Below are 20,756 nucleotides of genomic sequence, written 5' to 3' on the forward strand. Positions count from 1 at the left end.
CTTGTGAAATCTTGTCGTATATATTTCCGTTTCAAAGTTGAAGAGAAACACTCAGAAGTAAGAGTAGTTCTTAAGAATTTGCTATTGCATTTTATTTAAGAATTGACATCCATCTATAATTTGTGGAATTGCCTTAACTTCACCCCACTTCAGACCAGAAGTGATTTTCGTAGCAGGCTAGGATAGCATTTTCGATAACCTCCTAGCCCTTTTCCTAACGATAACAATTTTAAATGTCAACCTCAATGTGGTAATACCGCCCCAAGGATCCGATGTTTTCCTAATGTAATGGGATATTCAGCATACTTTCTAAATAAGTCATACACATATAGAACATTGAAAGCATGGAAGAATAAGAATTTAGGTAGTTTACTCAATTTCAAATTACATGATGTTACCGAGAAGACCAATGATGTATAAAATAACAGAGAAGACAAGAGTCTGGAAGAACATGCACTGAGGGCTGAGTGTCATCAGCAGGATCCAGGCATGCTACATGTGAAGAAAGTGGACTGTGTTACTTTTATAGCAATGATGGTAAACAGCACACCGCAAAATTAAAAATATGTCAAGAAAGATTGACATCATTGTTTCTGCAGCTGAGGTAGCTGAGGTATTTCTGAGTCACTGGCTTGCTGGGGCTCTCTCATGCCGTCCCTGGAGGGGGTGCGTCACCTGAGTGGGTTGATTCACTGTTGTGGTCATCCTGTCTGGGTTGGCGCCCCCCCCTTGGGTTGTGCCGTGGCGGAGATCTTTGTGGGCTATACTCAGCCTTGTCTCAGGATGGTAAGTTGGTGGTTGAAGATATCCCTCTAGTGGTGTGGGGGCTGTGCTTTGGCAAAGTGGGTGGGGTTATATCCTTCCTGTTTGGCCCTGTCCGGGGGTGTCCTCGGATGGGGCCACAGTGTCTCCTGACCCCTCCTGTCTCAGCCTCCAGTATTTATGCTGCAGTAGTTTATGTGTCGGGGGGCTGGGGTCAGTTTGTTATATCTGGAGTACTTCTCCTGTCCTATTCGGTGTCCTGTGTGAATCTAAGTGTGCGTTCTCTAATTCTCTCCTTCTCTCTTTCTTTCTCTCTCTCGGAGGACCTGAGCCCTAGGACCATGCCCCAGGACTACCTGACATGATGACTCCTTGCTGTCCCCAGTCCACCTGGCCATGCTGCTGTTCCAGTTTCAACTGACCTGAGCCCTAGGACCATGCCCCAGGACTACCTGACATGATGACTCCTTGCTGTCCCCAGTCCACCTGGCCATGCTGCTGCTCCAGTTTCAACTTCCACCTGACTGTGCTGCTGCTCCAGTTTCAACTGTTCTGCCTTATTATTATTCGACCATGCTGGTCATTTATGAACATTTGAACATCTTGGCCATGTTCTGTTATAATCTCCACCCGGCACAGCCAGAAGAGGACTGGCCACCCCACATAGCCTGGTTCCTCTCTAGGTTTCTTCCTAGGTATTGGCCTTTCTAGGGAGTTTTTCCTAGCCACTGTGCTTCTACACCTGCATTGCTTGCTGTTTGGTGTTTTAGGCTGGGTTTCTGTACAGCACTTTGAGATATCAGCTGATGTAAATTTGATTTGATTTGATCTATGATTAGAAGATGTAACATCTGAGGCGCTACATGGATTAATGAATCGTGCGGTCCCACCCTCTCAGGTCCCACCCTGTGCATTTTCTCTTCCCTGTAGTGGAATTAACTTTTCTAGTGATTTTTTTTTCTTCACCGCCGTCCAGTTGGTGACGATAATACACGTTTTGCGTGTAGTTCGCCAATAAAACCAAAGAGGAAGAGTCTGACAGACCGACCAATCAAACGTATCGCCCCTCCCTCTTCCTCACGACAATCACACAAACGACGCGTTGGACGCTAACTAGCTACCCATCTAAACTCAACTGGCCGTCTTCGTAGTGGCTGACAAGTTGGCTAGCTAACGTTACTTCTCCTTGCAGAATTAAAAACGTAACTACACATCGAGTGAATTTAAGTTTGCAACAAAACCGGGACAATGAAGACGCGGATAGACATGGATTTTGTACTTGTGTTCACGTTAGTTGCCTTCAGTACTTGTTCAGGATTCTACCTTCCGGGTTTAGCCCCAGTGAGTTTTTGTGAAGACGGTAAAGGAGGTGATGATTGTCAGGTAAATTAACACGGATGGTGGTGTTCTTTGAAATATTCATGTTTTCAGATTGAAGTTTATAAATGTTCCATTTGTACTTTATCTCCTTCCTACTGGCTAGCTAGCTAGGTGGTTAGTTAGTTAGTTGCTGACGTTAGCTACATGCTAACTAGTCAAGTGACACCAGTTATTATTGTAACTAACGTTAGCTGATAATTCAACTCCACGATAGAATGGAGTTAAGTGGTGATGAGTTGGAAGTACTACGGAGAGCAGCATCTAAAAAAATAACGCATTTGCACAGGACAAACATAGTTAGGTACAACAAGGAATGCATTAAAGAATGTAAATGTTTACCGTCTCGATGTAAGTTAGTCCGAGGTACACCCAGCCAAAACGCATCGCCACACAGATGTGGCGTTATCAGCTATTATTATTGCTGTTCACAAGCTAAACTATCAAAACGTTGACGTAACAAGTGGGGGTACGTGCTCAGCCCACTTATGTACTCCCTGTGCGCCCATGACTGCGTGGCCATTCACGTCGCCAACTCGATCAAGTTTGCGGATGACACAGTGCTAGGCCTGATTACCACCACCAGAGTGGTGCCAGGAAAATAACCTCTCCCTAAACATCAATCAAATGAAGGTGCTGATAGTGAACTACAGTAGACAGCAAAGAGTGCACGCCCCCATCCACAAAGAGAGCGCGCCCCAATGGAGAGGGTCAACCGCCTCAAGTTCCTCAGCATGCACATCACTTACAATGATGTTCCCTTCACACAGACAGCGTGGTGAAGGTGCAACAGCTCCTCTTCAACCTTAGAAGGCTGAATAAATATGGCTTGGCCCTTAAAGACACTCAATGGTGCCCTCAATGGTGCATCCTGTCGGACTGTATCGCCGCCTGGCATGGCAATTGCACCGCCCACAACTGCAGGTCTCTCCAGAGGGCGGTGCGGTCACACATCACCGGGGGAAAACTGCCTGCCCTTTAGGACATCTACAGCACCCAGTGTCACAGGAAGATCATCAAGGACCTCAGCCACCCAAGCCACTGCCTGTTCATCCCGCTACCATCTAGGAGGCGGAGACGATACAGTTGCATCAAAGCTGGGAGAGACTGAGAAACAGCTTCAATCTCCAGGCCATCAGACTGTCACCACTAGCCGGGCCTCAGCCCAGTAGCCTGCCCTGAACCTCAGTCACTGTTCTAGCCGGCTAACACCCGGTACTCTACCCTGCTGCCCTATGTACATAGTAATAACACTGGTCACTTTAATAGTTTTTACATGCCGGTTTAACCACTTTATATGTATATACTGTATTCTAGTCATGGCTCATCCTATATAACTACTGCTGTACACACCTTTTCTATTCATATATCTTTACACACCATATATATATATATGTTCTATATATATATATATATATATATATATATATATATATATATATATATATATATACACACACAATCCATAAAAACAACAAAATGTCAGAACGAGCAACGTATTCTGACATTTTGTTGTTTTTATGGATTGTGTGTTTTTATTGCTAGGTATTGCTGCCCTGTTGGAACTAGAAACAAGCATTTCACTTCATCTGCAATAACATCTGTGTACGTGACCAATATACTTTGATATCATTATTTGAAGTGGGCTATACCATATTTGACGATGTCCCAATTATTGTTCACTAGTTAGAGAACTAGACTTGATTTTTAGTTAGCCAAGATCATTAACTCGTTAACTCTCCAGCAGCTTATGCCCCACGGCTGGCTGCCTGCTCAGTGGCTGGCTAGCTAGCTAGAAAAACATGAGTCATGCAATGCTTATCTTTTCATAAGGTTGACGAACAAGTCTTTTCAGATTGGTAATCCGTGCCTGGTTGTAAGTTACGCTATAGCTAACTAGCATAGTTTGTAGCTAGAATAAAGTAGAAATGTTAGGCCCCTGTGTGTGTAAAGATACAGATTGAAATGGCTAGAAACAATACCAATACTGACAACCCAATAATTACCCATGTCTTCCCTTTACATTGTACTGTCACATGCCTATTTACAGACCCTCTCTCCTTCCTTACAGACTCTCATCCAGCTATTTGTGAATCGCTTGGACTCAGTGGAATCAGTTCTGCCATATGAATATGATGTGTAAGTAGTTGCTCTGACTGGCACATACGTCTTTACTTTATCTTATTTTTGTTGGATCATTGCTCAGTCATTGTCATCTCTTTTTTTCACAGCTTTGACTTCTGCAAAGATGATAACGAGAGGAGACCGTCTGAGAACCTGGGCCAAGTGCTATTTGGCGAGAGAATTGAGACGTCACCATATAAGGTGGAACTCAATCATCATATGTCTTCCTTGGGGAGGGGGGGGTAGAACACCTTCAAATATTGCAGATATATTTTGGGTTCTATTAAATGTTTGAGTAAGTTCTAATCTCCACTTGATTGAAGTCTACTAACAGCACCTCCCGAGTGGCGCAGCGGTCTAAGGCACTACAGGTCTGTAGTGCTTGGGGCGTCACTACAGACCTGGGTTCGATCCCGAGCTGTCTGTGGGAGACTCATGAGGCGGTGCACAATTGCCCCAGCATCGTCCGAGTTAGGAGATTTCCGGGATTTCATTTCCCATTGTGCTCTGGCAACTCCTCGTGGAGGGCTGGGTCCCTGCAAGCTGACTTGAAGCTGACTTCCTCTGTCACATTGGTGCGGCTGGCTTCCGGGTTAATCGAGCAGTGTGTCAAGAAGCAGTGAGGTCACATGGCTCTCGACCTTCGCCTCTCCTGAGTCCGTAGGGGAGTTGCAGCAATGGGGAGAAAACGTGGCTAAAATAATACTTACAGCAATACTGCTACTTGGAGCTATTTTTGCTCACATGTATGGTATGTGTAGTTAACTAATTAGGCTACACATATATTCCTAATTTCCTCTTTCTGCAATTGCTGGATTTCCACCCACAGGCAGCCAATCCACCATTTTCATTCTAACCTTATCTCCATTGTGCTGATGTCCACAGATTAACCCATCTTTCCCAGTATTATACCATTTTGCTATTTCCTTTTGCAATACGAAGGATGTATTGCAAAAAGGAAATAGCAAAATGGTATAATACTTTGACAGTGAACCTCCCTATTTGTAGCATTTCTACTGATAGTGCTCTAAAAATAAACAATTTACCCAAGAGTATAATGATATTTCCCATCATTGATTTGTGGTTTTTCAGATCCCCTAACAATGCAGTTTGCAGGTCCATCTGCAAACAGCGACTCTTCCTTGCAGGTTTCATTCATAGTCTGATCTACCACTGGGCTTTAATTACCCTAAAGGTCTTCTGGGCTCAGCTTTCAGGTATTGGATTGCATTGTTTTGTAATGTCAAATCACTCCTGGAAAGACCGGCTATTCACGCTATCTTGTCTGCCCTGTTCTTCCTGTTATACCCAGTAGGTCTTACAAAGTTGTTGTTTTTCTCTCTTCTCCATTTTCCCTCAGTTCTCATTCAAAAAAGATGTGAAATGCCAGGAATTGTGCACCAAAGTCTATACGAAGGGCAAATCCGAGGATAAGAACATGCTGGACTTTCTTAAGAGAGGAATGCAGTTGAACTACCAGCACCATTGGTGAGCTAATCTTCCTCATGAATAAGTTGAGATAATTGTACGTAATTTTACAGAAACCGTTCCACTTACCCCCCCAAGCATAGTAGGGCCTCTTAGCATGACACTAATCCTATACAACGGGTTAAGACTGTTTTTGCACAGCTTTTGGTTAGACCGAGATGGATGAACAGGAGACAGATTTGTTTCAACTAAAAACCCTGCAAGTGATTTTTTTTCTCTCCCCCCCCCCCCCCCCCCCCCCCCCCCCCAGTGTATTTAGAGTATTTTAATTGGATTTAACAAAAAATTTGTGTGTTTTCAGGATTGTTGACAACATGCCAGTCACCTGGTGCTATGATGTGGAAGACAGCCAGAAATACTGCAATCCTGGATTCCCCATTGGCTGCCTCGTCACCACCGATGGCCGGGCTAAAGATGCTTGTGTCATCAATGTGAGCCAAACTGTTACGTTGTCTCGCATACAGGATGGTTGCCCAATATCAATCTGATATCGCCAGAGATTTGAAGCTATGGCAATTGTAGTTCAAGCCAGGCTGTGGTGTTATAGTAATATAATAACACCATCATACGTTTGGACCTTGACTGAGACATGCTGTTTTTTGAATAGCTCTAATGATGAACTGTTTTGTACGTGGTTGTGTTTAGTATAAGTATGCACTATGGAATCTGGGGGTAATTGACTGGCATCTTTATCGCTTTCAGTCGGAGTTCAACAAGAAGAATACGTTTTACATCTTCAACCACGTGGCCATCAAAATCACCTACCACAATGGGGAGGGGGAGGGGTGGAGAGGAGCTCGTCTGGTGGCTGCCACACTGGAGCCCAAGAGGTAAGAACTTCAGAAAGACCCAGACAGAGGAAATCAGGTGTGTGTGTAAGCAGATGTAGTCATTTTTCAATAGCAGCTCTTGAACTTATTGTCTCCCGACGCTTCCGTAGGTGTCTATGAATATGCACTGTCCTATACTCATTGAAAAACTGTTTGCCACTCGTTTGTTTGATTTGATTGTTGATCAGTGTCATTTCCACATATCACTAGAGGAGGCCGAAACACCTACTTTAAATAAATAAATAAAAAATAATATAGATTTTTTTCCACTGCTGTATCTGGCAGGTGTAAATTCACCATGTATCATTACGTAAATTAATTGGCAGTTCTATTGTTATGGCATGATTTCCAAATGTCCAAACCTAATTATACAATCCATTAAGCAATATTTATGATTGTGTGCTTGAATGAACAGTTTTAGCAATCGTCTGTATACACATGAAACTCTGCTTATGAAGCACTGAAAGCACCCTCCTTTTATAATACCTTTTAAAGGGTTTTGTGTTGTATCTGGTTATAAATACAATGCACTAGGTTACAACAGTGCCGGCCCCAAATCATTGGAATGCCCCCACCCCACGGGCCAATTAGAAATGTATACCAGTCCGAATGGTGGTCCCGCCAGCGTGAAAAAAAAAGGGGTCAGGGCCGGGTGGCTGAATTCTTAAATATATGGTATCCATGATTCGGCTATGCATACTGTAGGCCTGTAGTATGGATTGGAATGATGTGCCTCTTTCAAACCATGAAGCTGGGAGAGAGAACACAACAATGACGGTTCCTTGATTTGCGTAGGACATGTATTTTAATAGGCTAAGTATAGAAACCGTACTAAAATAGATGAATGCGGCTGTCAACTGAGCCACAAATTCACATGCAAATATTTGCCTCTAAAAAGAAAACCGCTATCATGTGCAGTGCGCATTAGAATGGTGTTTTCCGCTAGGCCTACTTGCATTATGGAACATTTGCGCATATTGCCATGTGTGCATTGCTGCGCATTAGCCTACAATGTGCAGAAATAATAACGTATCAACATTTTAACAAGCACAATGTCTGTTCCATCAGTCTTGTCGTTTTTAAACTTTTGGGATTTGCAGTGGTTGTATGAACTTTGGATCTATCGTCCCAGAACTGTCCTGGAGTCTGTTTTTGATGTATAGAAGAAGAAGAATTGTGACGCCCTTAATTTTGAGCTCTGGCTAGGCATACTTGTCATAAAAGTAACTGCGATGTTACATATCTCAGAACAGGACACTTTTATATAGGCCTAACGAAAACATTTTACAGATGTTGTAAGCCTATTCAAATGATTTAAAATAAAATATGGTGTATAAAAACTTGGATATGGCATCAATCTGTATGCCAGGTTATAACAATAGGCTATAACCACTTGATCAATCGATTCAAATTGGTATTTCAGGAAAACGGACTGCTGCCCACAAAGGTAGGACATCTGACATCTAGGTCATTAATATAAACCTTGAACAGGAATTGAATGGAATTGAGACTGTGACCGCGTGCGCAACGATCTTTTTCTAAAGCGACAATATTCGAATGATAGGCCTTTTAGTTTTTTTTGAACTAGCCATAATACGCAGTGGTCGATGGAGATTAATATACATTTATCATTCAGATATATTAGGCCTATTACTGTAGCATATAAAGGCTATGTACCTGTCACTGAGCTGATGAGATGGTTCATGCTTTATGAACTATGCTCCATCCATACTGAGATGTGCTATTTTTCCCCACGTGGGATTAAGGATATGCTTTGGGAACACCTGCGCGCTCTGGTGATTTGGCTCGTGATTTTCTAGTGTCAAAGTAGGGCAAACTGATAAATATCAGATTCTTCAGGAGAATTCCAACCTACGGCCTCCAACACACACTTACATGCTCTGAATTTAATTCTAAAATAAGCGACGGTACTTAACTGTTCCGCTTGCCCAGATATAAGTGGGTTTTTATGTTTGTTTGATTGACAGTATCAAAAATGCCGATGCTGAAAAACCGACATGTGAAGGCCTTCCTATGGAGGTTCCTGGAGAGTTTGACAGTGACTTGAAGATCACATACACCTACTCTGTCACCTTCGAGGTATGTTAGACCAATAGAACGATTAACCACAATGATTTGTTTTGCACATATAAGTACACAATTTTTTTATTTGTGTGGTCTTCAGCATAGTTAATTGAAGTATTCTCTTTTACGAATAATACTTTCTTCATTCACAGGAAAACAATGACATCAAGTGGGCCTCCAGATGGGATTACATTTTGGTCTCAATGCCTCACACCAACATCCAGTGGTTCAGGTCCGTTAGGTCTCTCAAGACAGCCCTCATAAGATACTTTTTATTATAATTGTTCATTAGGCAAGTCAGTTAAGAACCCATTTTTATTTACAATGAGAGTAGAGAAAATGTCTAACAGGCCTTCTCTGAGAGAGCCCGTATATCCTAATAGGCAGACACATGTTCTGTAAACACCAGCCCGAGAAGCTTGTAGGAAGTCAAAACAAAAGGTAGTGACTTTGTTTGCTGCTACAAAATCAGTGTTTCACAAAATACAATAAGAATCAGTAAGTCCTCTGTCCTTGTACCTCCAGTCTGACGTCAATCACTATCAATAGATATCAGTTTAATCCACAACATGCAGCATCAAGTTTAGTGACCATCAACCCACATCTTAAATGTCACAAACAGAACACTGGAACTCATGTGTCTAACAGAAACTCCAAATATGCTAAACATGTTGTTGATCGCTCTAAATGTGATAGGAACTTTAGTCACGTTAAATATTCCCATTCCAGTGCTGTTATACAGTAGATTAGAATATGGTGCTCCTCTGCTGCTGTTAGCCATGTTAATTGTGTATGACCTGTGTTCTTTCCAGCATTATGAACTCTCTGGTCATCGTGCTCTTCCTGTCTGGCATGGTGGCTATGATAATGCTGAGGACCCTGCACAAGGACATCGCCAGGTATAACCAGGTGGACCAGGTAAACCAGATTATTCAATTGTATTCTATTGTACGCAAATGAATCCATCAAGAGTGAATGGGTGAGACTGACATGGCAGAGGATTTGTCTGCCAAAAGTTAATGTGTGTTCTGTTTCTTACCGACCCACAAGAATGAAACCAATGTAACATTTCACATTCACAGGGAGACTTGATAAAGGTTCCATCACTACAAGGAAAATCCATATCCTATGTAAGCTTATCGAAAGCCATTTGAGCACAAACTGGGGATTGGTGTTGTGATTTCTGGGAGCCATCTCTTGAGGTGTCATAAAACTTCAACCTTTTAAAATATGGTGTAGTGCAGGCCATCATTTTACAGCTGCCAAGTCATTTGAGTAAAAAAAAACAAAAAAAAGATTCCATCAATGTTTGTCTGCTTTTCGGCTAAGCTGAGAGTTCATGTCTACACCATATTTTACAGCCATTGGCTAATGTGGCAACGTCATGTGTCTTGATGTGTTTTTTGCTGCACTGGCATGTGTTAGACAAGCTGGAAGATAGGCTAATGACTCACTCTTGGTGATTTGGCTGATCCGTAACAAAGCAATTCATATGCGCATAACTTTGACCGTTGTGATTCACTCTAACCCAATAGGAGGATGCCCAGGAGGAGTCTGGGTGGAAGCAGGTGCACGGGGATGTGTTCCGGCCTCCCAGGAAGGGCATGCTGCTTTCTGTGTTCCTCGGCCAGGGAACCCAGATCTTCATCATGACCTTCATCACCCTCTGTAAGTAACTCTTCCTCAGATTTAATAAGCAATGTACACTCGCAATGCATTACAGCGTCTTCAGAATGGTTTTTCTTTAGTGTAATAGTTATTACCGTCTCTTATTTGACTTGAGTGGTTGTATAACTGTAGTGTGAGTATTCTGTGTAGTGATGTAGGTTTGTCTCCTCTAGTCCTGGCCTGCTTGGGGTTCCTGTCTCCAGCTAACCGAGGGGCTCTGATGACCTGTTCTGTGGTGCTGTGGGTTCTGCTCGGGACCCCTGCAGGATACGTGTCGTCACGCCTCTACAAGAGTAAGCCTCGTTGACACACACACATCAGCGTACTACACGTGAATGACCAAATTGAGATTTGCGTTTTTAGAAAGGTACGATATAAATGCAAAGCCAGGTCATTGTCAGTTCAGGACCATGACGTTCCATCCAACCATTCAGTTAGATATGTATTTCTGTTCTGCCTGAACAGTCTATCTATTCTGTATGCCCTGTTTACAGCTTATAATTTGAACCCTTGTTTTCCTGTGTGTCCTCAGCTTTCGGTGGTGAGAAATGGAAGACCAATGTCCTGTTGACAGCACTGTTGTGTCCAGGGTAGGTCAGCTGTTCTCATTTGTAAAAAAATAAAAAATAAAAGGTTATTTAACTAGGCAAGTCGGTTAAGAACAAATTGTTATTTACAATGACGGCCTCATACTGTAGAATCCATAGCTGCATTCATTTGACACCCTCTCCTCCTTTTAACAGGGAGATGTGTACAGAAGGTTCACATCTCTCCTTTCTCTCGCCCCCGCCCCAGGATTGTATTCGCAGACTTCTTCCTGATGAACTTGATCCTGTGGGTGGAGGGATCGTCGGCTGCCATCCCCTTCGGCACGCTAGTGGCTATCTTAGCTCTGTGGTTTGGCATCTCCGTGCCCCTCACCTTCATCGGCGCCTACTTCGGCTTCAAGAAACCTGTGAGTCCAAAATCAGACCTCCCCCTCTGTCCATATAATCTCAATTACAAAACGGATCCTAGATCAGCAGTCCTACTTTAAGATGGATTATTACTACGGACCATGATATTTTGTCCATGTTAATACCCAGCCCTTAAAAATAAAAATAAATTGTATTGTGTACAACTTTTCATGTCTTGGTGAGTTATCACACCTCTGTCTTGCTCCATTTTACAGGCCATTGAGCAGCCAGTGAGAACCAACCAGATCCCCAGACAGATCCCAGAACAGTCCTTCTTCACCAAGCCTGTCCCCGGCATCGTCATGGGGGGCATCCTGCCCTTCGGCTGCATCTTCATCCAGCTCTTCTTCATCCTCAACAGCATCTGGTAGAGGGGAAAAAACAAATACAATTGTGTGTCTGTCATCTGTCCGACCATCTGTCTGTGTCTTATCTTTGTGGTTGAAACAACTCACCTTCTTAGCTGGGAGTCTTGTTTGACTGATTGATGTAATAAAGTAAAAAATAAAAAAAATCTTCTGTTCCAGGTCTCACCAGATGTACTACATGTTTGGTTTCCTCTTCCTGGTCTTCATCATCCTCCTCATCACCTGTTCTGAGGCCACCATCCTGCTGTGCTACTTCCACTTGTGTGCAGAGGTGAGAGGAAACTGCTGTTCACGGGTCTTTCTCTCAGAGTAACGGTCTACTGAAACGTTTAGGTGTTAAGTTACTGAGATGTGGATTGTGGCGTACTACGAAATAACATTACAAACATTTTCCAAGGTAGAGTTTCCTGGGACTTCCCAGTGGGCGAAATGGGTGGAAATGACATCACAATGACTTAATTTCGACTGCTGGCTTACTACTTACCTAATGATAATGTGTTCGACTGTTTACAGTCAGACTGCCACTGTCTGTAGCCTAACCTAAGCCCTGTTTCCTGTAGGACTACCACTGGTGGTGGCGCTCCTTCCTGACCAGCGGCTTCACGGCCGTCTACCTGTTTGTCTACGCCGTACACTACTTCTTCTCAAAGCTGCAGATCGTAGGAGCCGCCAGCACCATCCTCTACTTTGGCTACACCTCTATCATGGTGCTCATATTCTTCCTCTTCACAGGTTAGTGAACTGGGAACACTGCGTAAGCCAGGTTTTGATTGTGATACTGAAACAGGTTGGCGTCACCTCAATGAAACATTTACCATGTGTAAGTTGCAAAGACCCGTCCTATTGTTTGTTCACGGACTATGGTTAAGAGGCATTAACTTGCCCATCCTTCAACACTTGGGTGTCAGAGTGCTGCTGCTTGCAGTTTTATGAATGACAGTGACAGGTCCTCTGTAGTAGCTATCTGTGTGTTCTCTGTCCCAGTCTGGCATCATTCACTATCAACAGATGAGAACAGTCAATCCAACAGCCAAGTTTAGTGACCATCAACCTGCATCTTGAGGGGTCACAAACAGAACACTGTAAAACATGTGTATAACAGAAAGGGTCAAATGTATAAATAAGCTAAACGTGTTAATTACTCTAAACTGAATATGAACTCTATTGATCTTCCGTTTCTGCATGGGGAATGGGAATTGGTTAGTTTCTGAAGAATCCCAGTAGGTTAACGTCAGAAGGGGCAGCTCGGCCCATTCCTGTACACATTTACAAGGATGCAGGAACTCGTATCCTGTTCCAGTGAAGGCATAAACCTAGGAATGCACTAGTGTTGCGCCACTTTTGTTGGTTCAACCCCCCCCCCCCACACTCCCCCGTGTCACTCCTCTGGTTTTACTGGCAGTACAGCTCAGTGGAGGCTCCTCAGAGGAAGAAGGAGCGAACATCCTCAGTGAATTTCAGAAACATTTTAAATAGTGAGACATTAAAGTTATCCTTTTTAGAGAACTATACTAAACTTTCAGCATGATCTGACATGTTGTCCACCCAATCAAAGGATCAGAGAATGAATCTAGTACTGAAAGCATAAGCTACAGCTGGCATGTGGGTATTTAGTTGACAGTTTTTAACATTCATTTCTTAAATGGAGGAGCTAGTTATATTTGTATGTTTTTTTCTTCAGTTACTTAGCTAATGAATGCAGCTAGTTTAGCCTACTCAGAGGGATGCTATCTATGTTAGCTAGCTGGCTATGGCTATCAAACACTGGAACTCTTCCAAGTCAAGGTAAGCTTTTGGTTTTATTAATTTATTGCCACTGGGGCCCCTTGGTGTAACTGCTCTTGTAGTTATGTTGACTATGACATTGGCTAATGTGGGGAAACCGATGTAGGCTGTGTGTAGAGGCTAGCATTTATGATATTAAGGTTTGCCTTGGAAGTTTTTTTTTTTTGTTGCCTGGTCAGACAGCTGATGTGTTGCGTCCACCATTGTTCCTGTACCCAAGAAAGCATAGGTAACGAAACTAAATGTAGCATTCACATCTGTCATCATGAAGTGCTTTGAGAGACTAGTCAAGGCTCATATCAACTCTACTTTACCTGACACCCTAGACCCACTTCAATTTGCTTACCACCCCCAGTAGATCCACAGACGATGCAATCGCCATCGCACTGCACTCCGCCCTATCCCATCTAGACAAGAGGAATACCTATGTAAGAATGCTGTTCATTGACTATAGCTCAGCATTCAACACCATAGTACCCTCCAAGCTCATCATTAAGCTCAGGGTCTGAACCTCGCCCTGTGCAACTGGGTCCTGGACTTCCTGACGGGCCATCCCCAAGTGGTGAAGGTAGGAAACAACACCGCCACTTCGCTGATCCTCAACACAGGGGCCCCACAAGGGTGCATGCTCAGCCCCCTCCTGTACTCCCTTTTCACCCATGACAGCGTGGCCACGCACGCGTGTAGACGGGAGAAGGAATTATACAACGATCAAAGGGATCATGCTGTTTGTATGTGGATGCTATGAAAATGAACTGTGATCAGGGGTGTATTAATTCTGCCGATTCTGTTAAACATTTATTAAATGGAAGCAAACTGAATGAAACGGGGATAAACATACCTACATTTGTGCAATAGAAACTCTTGTTTGCAACTGTTTGGCTAATGATTACACCCAAGATCAGCTAGATGCAGGCAATAGTGTGCAAAGCGGTATTGTGTCACTGTAACCTTGATTACTAAACATTTTTTCTATCGACCTGTGCACCTACGTTGTAAACTTTTTTCATAGGCTAGGTTGTAGCAACCTCGTGATGGGTATAGGGACATTTTTGAGTATCATGTAGTAGCCTAAATATATCAATGTTACATTGAACTGGGTGAATGGAATATGAATGACAGTCATCCAATATGCTGTAATAGAAATGAGGCCATGGTACAGCTACACTGTGCTAAATGTAACCTTTTAAAACTTTTACTGCAGATGTCTCCGATTTCCAGCAACGTCTTTAAGTTGTCTTTGATGCTCGAGTGGATCCTTGAAACAGACTAAATAAAGGCAATTTTTATGGTTGATCATAATGTTAAAGGAATAGTGTGCAGTTAGCTTGTAGTATAAATGTGGCAATTTATACTGCAGAGAAACAGACCAGTGTTATGAATCGGTTATATTTAGTGACTTTGCCTCTTCCTGGTTCCTGTGCCAAGTCTGGCACTGAGCAGCTCATGCATATGCTGAGAGAAGGGAGGTGACATGACAAGGCTGCCCTCTGTCAGGTCTAGAAAGGCCAGACTGATTGCCAGACTGACTGTTCTACACAGTAAACCCCTCTCACTCAACTGTATGGGGGGGGAAACTGGTCAGAGGAGCTCTGGCGTAACAGCACTCTGCCTTGCTCTCTGGTCACCTCCATGTTCCTGCTCATGCATTACACAGTGCATTCGGAAAGTATTCAGTTCCCTTGACATTTCCCCCTCATCAATCTACATACACTACCCCATAATGACAAACCAAAAACAGGTTTTTAGAAATGTTTGCAAATGCATTAAAAATTTAAAACAAATCCAATGTACGTAAGTATTTAGACCCTTTACTGAGTACTCTGTTGAAGCACCTTAGGCAGCGATTACAGCCTCGTCGTCTTGGGTATGACGCTACAAGCTTGGCACACCTGTATTTGGGTGTGCCACAGCTATTTTCAGGTCTCTCCAGAGATGTTCGATCAGGTTCAAGTCCGGGCTCTGTCCTTGAGTGGCCCAGCCATTCAGTGACTTGTCCCAAAGCCACTCCTGCGTTGTCTTGGCTGTGTGCTTCGGTTCGTTGGAATGTGAACCTTCGCCCCAGTCTGAGGTCCTGAGCGCTCTGAAGCAGGTTTTCATCAACGATCTCTCTGTACTTTAATCCGTTCATCTTTCCCACGATCCTGACTGGTCTCCCAGTCCCTGCCGCTGAAAAACATCCCCACAGCATGATGCTGCCACCACCATGCTTCACCGTAGGGATGGTGCCAGGTGTCCTCCAGATGTGACGCTTGGCTTTCAGGCCATAGAGTTCAATCTTGGTTTCATCAGCCCAGAGAATCTTGTTTCTCGTGGTCTGAGAGTCCTTTAGGTGCCTTTTTATAGGCAAACTCCAAGCGGGCCACCGTGTGCTTTTTACTGAGGAGTGGCTTCTGTCTGGCCACTCTACCATAAAGGCCTGATTTGGTGGAGTGCTGCAGAGATGGTTGTCCATCTGGAATGTCTCTGAATGTCCTTGAGTTGCCCAGCCAGAGCCCAGACTTGAACCCGATCTAACATCTCTGGTGAGACCTGAAAATTGCTGTGCAGCGACACTCCCCATCCAACTTATGTAAATGTGATATTTCCATATATATATATATATATAATTTTTTTTTTTATAGATTGGGGGGGACAATTTAATCAATTTAAGAATACGGCTGTAACAAAATGTGGGGAAATGAAAGGGTTCTGAATACTTTCCGAACGCACAGTATGTGCACATATAGTGTTCATCAGACCTGACATGTTAGCCAAGATCAACAGGTCTCCTCAGTGAGACATTTGACTGGACTTTAGCTATTATCAGCACTGTTAAAACGGAGCACACGCCTCTTTTTTTTATTTTTAGGTCATCAGCAAACAAGTAACGGACGTATTAGGCATTGCTGCTTGTAGTACTTGATCTGTGGTTAACCATCCTAAAGGTATTCGTTTAAGAGATGATGACTTTCGTCTCCTAGAAATTCGATGTGAGGCAGCGCCCAATTTACCAGTTGCCATGGATTCTATTAGATGCACCAGCATCCCTGACTACGGCTGTTATGGCAACTTCCCCGCGCTGGCACTCAAAATATATAGCTGTGTACCATGAGAGCAATGTGGGCGTTTACTTCGTGTCCACACACAACAATGCTGTGATGAACAGAGCTGCCTCCCTCTGTCCTTACTGTGGTGTGGAACAGTTAGAAATGGACAAAGGGTTGACATGGTAACAGTGCTCTTTGGCGCCTTGTCTTACACACCCACACACCCAATACAGTGGGGCAAAAAAGTATTTAGCCAGCCACCAATTGTGCAAGTTCTCACACTTAATTACAGGCCTCTCTCATCTTTTTTTTCATCATAGGTACACTTCAACTATGACAGACAAGAAAATCACATTGTAGGATTTTAAATTAATTTATTTGCAAATTATGGTGGAAAATAAGTATTTGGTCACCTACAAACAAGCAAGATTTCTGGCTCTCACAGACCTGTAACTTCTTCTTTAAGAGGCTACTCTGTCCTCCACTCGTTACCTGTATTAATGGCACCTGTTTGAACTTGTTATCAGTATAAGAGACACCTGTCCACAACGTCAAACAGTCACACTCCAAACTCCACTATGGCCAAGACCAAAGAGCTGTCAAAGGACACCAGAAACAAAATTGTAGACCTGTACCAGGCTGGGAAGACTGAATCTGCAATAGGTAAGCAGCTTGGTTTGAAGAAATCAACTGTGGGAGCAATTATTAGGAAATGGAAGACATACAAGACCACTGATAATCTCTCTCAATCTGGGGCTCCACGCAAGATCTCACCCCGTGGGGTCAAAATTATCACAAGAATGGTGAACAAAAATCCCAGAACCACACGGGGGGACCTAGTGAATGACCTGCAGAGAGCTGTGACCAAAGTAACAAAGCCTACCATCAGTAACACACTACGCCGCCAGGGACTCAAATCCTGCAGTGCCAGACGTGTCCCCCTGCTTAAGCCAGTACATGTCCAGGCCCATCTGAAGTTTGCTAGAGAGCATTTGGATGATCCAGAAGAAGATTAGGAGAATGTCATATGGTCAGATGAAACCAAAAAAAAACAACTCGTCGTGTTTGGAGGACAAAGAATGCTGAGTTGCATCCAAAGAACACCATACCTACTGTGAAGCATGGGGGTGGAAACATCATGCTTTGGGGCTGTTTTTCTGCAAAGGGACCAGGACGACTGATCCGTGTAAAGGAAAGAATGAATGGGGCCATGTATCGTGAGATTTTGAGTGAAAACCTCCTTCCATCAGCAAGGGCATTGAAGATTAAACGTGGCTGGGTCTTTCAGCATGACAATGATCCCAAACACACCGCCCGGGCAACGAAGGAGTGGCTTCGTAAGAAGCATTTCAAGGTCCTGGAGTGGCCTAGCCAGTCTCCAGATCTCAACCCCATAGAACATTTTTGGAGGGAGTTAAGTCCATGTTGCCAAGCAACAGCCCCAAAACATCACTGCTCTAGAGATCTGCATGGAGGAATGGGCCAAAATACCAGCAACAGTGTGTGAAAACCTTGTTTGAAAACGTTTGACCTCTGTCATTGCCAACAAAGGGTATATAACAAAGTATTGAGAAACTTTTGTTATTGATCAAATACTTATTTTCCACCATAATTTGCAAATAAATTCATCAAATCCTACAATGTGATTTTCTGGATTTTTTTTCTCTCATTTTGTCTGTCATAGTTGAAGTGTACCTATGATGAAAATTACAGGCCTCATCTTTTTAAGTGTGAGAACTTGCACAATTGGTGGCTGACTAAATACTTTTTTGCCCCACTGTATGTGACATAGGACACCATGTAAGGAAAGTCGATACAAAACTACTACTGAAGCCATTTTTTCTTCCATAGTCTGCCTGTGGTTTTATGATGACATCCTCATAGGAACTTGGCATTTTAAGGCCAAATAAGTAGCCTGTATTGCTGGAGCAGTGTCAGACCCTATCTTAAGACTGGGATAATCAGTATTGGAAAGGGCTGATCATCGCTACCGAAAATAAATCGAATAAAAAGATCTTCATTCCCTGGCCGTTCAGGGTCTTCATCTGAATAATCCTAATCTGCCCTATTTCTAATTGCCTTTTTTTTTAAAGAAAAGACGTTTCTTATTTCTTTTCACTTCCTCTAAACTTTGATCAAAACTAAAGCCGGGAGTTTCTTGTACGGCCCCCATTGAGATGTCAGATACAGGCTTTGAGTTTGACGAATTCTTCATCTCCTGGGATTTTGCCCAATTAACATTTTATCTACTGGGTTCTCTCCAGAGAGGCGCTGAAACAAACTGAGCTATCTCTTGATTTCTTTCTGCCAAACGGAATGCTGGTTGGTGCCTACTGCCTTGGCAGACTTGTGGCTTCATCTTCTTTTTTCCAGCCACTTCTTTCAGTCGGAATTGATCAGTCTTTTAAAGGAGGAGAATTTGGTGGTGCTGAGTGGGATAGCGAGCCGGGTGGCTACACGATGTGACGCCAGGGTTATTTTGGGAGCATATGCTCCTAAAGTGCCACGCCCTGAGCTCTTTCATTAGTTTTGTGTTTTTATTAATTTGTTTCTGCTCCCCTCCTCCCTGCGCTCCACCGCTTCCCGCTTCTCACTGCTAAAATCATCCCTGTGTCGATGAAACCGCATCCCGTTCAAAAGCCACACGCGCTTTACCTCCCTGCCTTACCAGGTGTTTCAATAGGCTGATGTGGGTTCTTGCAAGATTACAAATTCAATGTTTTTCTTTTCAAGTTCGGTGTCCTAACGTGACCCTTTCTTGCGAGGGCAGTGTGTAAATATGTAGTATGTATGAGTGCCTGTTCGAGACGTGTACATTGCACATTACCCATGTCAGATGCATTGCATGTATTATGTCATTTCTATACAGCAGTAATGTGTGTCTAAAGACAATTTTCCCCTCTAGAAATTAAACCCTGTCCTTTCTTCGCAGGTACCATTGGCTTCTTTGCCTGCTTCTGGTTTGTAAATAAAATCTACAGTGTGGTCAAGGTGGACTAAAGGAAGGAGGCCAGGCCTCCCTGCTTCTCCCATTGCAGCGCTTTTACAGTGGACCGTTATGAGGAAAGGAAGCCCTTTGAATACACTCTGACTTGAAACCATCACCATATCTCAAAAAAGACCTGAAGGCCTTCCTTTGTTTTAAGCTCGGAAACTTGATATGTTGCTGTCATTGTTTTTTGCTTTTACCGTCTGCCTAAGATGAAGTGATGTTTGATTTGACTTGCGCCCTGTATCTTCCAGGTTAGTTCCAAACATCTAATTGAACGGGCGACTACATAGGGGTGGGTGGTGAAGGATGAGCCGGAATGCTTTTATTTTCCATTTCTAATGTAAATCAAATACGTACTTTATTTTGCTTTTATATTCTCAGAACCCCAAATGTCTATTTACGTGTTTTGTTTTTCAAAAACTCTGCTGTAATGAGAATATATAAATGTCGATACTTTAAAAATGTGACCTATATGGAACTGTCCTTTTAAAAATAAAGATAAAATGTTGAATGTTTTTTCTGTTTGGACAGGTGTTGATTGGGGCTATAGAATCCTAACCATTTAATGGCCTGTATTATAGTTTACCATATAAATGACCATGCCATGATAGAATCTGTTTGTTCTCTTATTATTATGGCTATATTTTGGTTTATATGAAAATAAGAATAAATAGCAACTGTGGTTATGAAGCACGTGGTAGGTTAATTTGCTATAACAGTGGAAATGTAAGCCGAAGCTTATGACTCATCAACATCAGTATATATATATATGATGTGTGTATATATATATATATATATATATATATATATATATATATATATATATATATATAAAAATTGTAATATCTCATACGGCACAGGAGAAAGCAAGTTGGTAGTTTACGCAAATGCATTACAGTATTTCTTATTACGTAACTTACTGTAACTAATATGTATAAAACTACTGCAGCTTTTTATTTTTAGCAGTGTGGAGTCATCGCCTAAGGTGATAATGTTTTTACAAATAATAAATACATTTGATTCATTGGAAAAAAACTACTGCATTTTCACTTTCTCTATACTCAGATGGCACTTGGTGACATCATTTGAACATTTTCCCACCTTTTTAAAGAGGCAACCCGGGATTGGTACATACATTCTTTTTTTTACTTAAATGAATGATATACAGGCATATTCTTCAAGAATCAAACACTTGACTGGGTTGCCTCTGTTTTTCAAATGCCGGATTGCCTTTAGAGGAAAAGCAACACTCTTACTGACATTGCATTAAAGGAGTTCTGTTCAGTGTTGTC

At 42.8% G+C, this 20,756-nt stretch overlaps 1 protein-coding gene across 2 annotated transcripts; it reads left to right on the forward strand.

Annotated features, from left to right (window-relative positions):
• The first annotated feature begins 1,812 nt into the window (after positions 1-1,812).
• Positions 1,813-20,154, forward strand: LOC109864733 (transmembrane 9 superfamily member 2). 2 transcript variants are annotated; one of them, XM_020452640.2, is made up of 18 exons: positions 1,813-2,145; positions 4,211-4,278; positions 4,371-4,464; positions 5,624-5,751; positions 6,053-6,182; positions 6,454-6,581; positions 8,570-8,681; positions 8,819-8,898; positions 9,479-9,584; positions 9,749-9,796; positions 10,202-10,334; positions 10,508-10,627; positions 10,867-10,924; positions 11,130-11,289; positions 11,506-11,657; positions 11,818-11,929; positions 12,219-12,390; positions 19,405-20,154. In XM_020452640.2, the coding sequence occupies exons 1-18, from the start codon at positions 2,011-2,013 to the stop codon at positions 19,470-19,472; spliced, it is 2,004 nt and encodes a 667-aa protein (XP_020308229.1). In that variant the 5' UTR covers positions 1,813-2,010; the 3' UTR covers positions 19,473-20,154. The 2 variants fall into 2 exon arrangements, with proteins under 2 accessions (XP_020308229.1, XP_020308230.1); XM_020452641.2 differs by lacking the exon at positions 9,749-9,796 and having other exon boundaries at positions 1,838-2,145.
• Positions 20,155-20,756: the final 602 nt, after the last annotated feature.

This window comes from Oncorhynchus kisutch, linkage group LG19, assembly GCF_002021735.2.
Source record: "Oncorhynchus kisutch isolate 150728-3 linkage group LG19, Okis_V2, whole genome shotgun sequence".
NCBI lineage: Eukaryota > Metazoa > Chordata > Actinopteri > Salmoniformes > Salmonidae > Oncorhynchus > Oncorhynchus kisutch.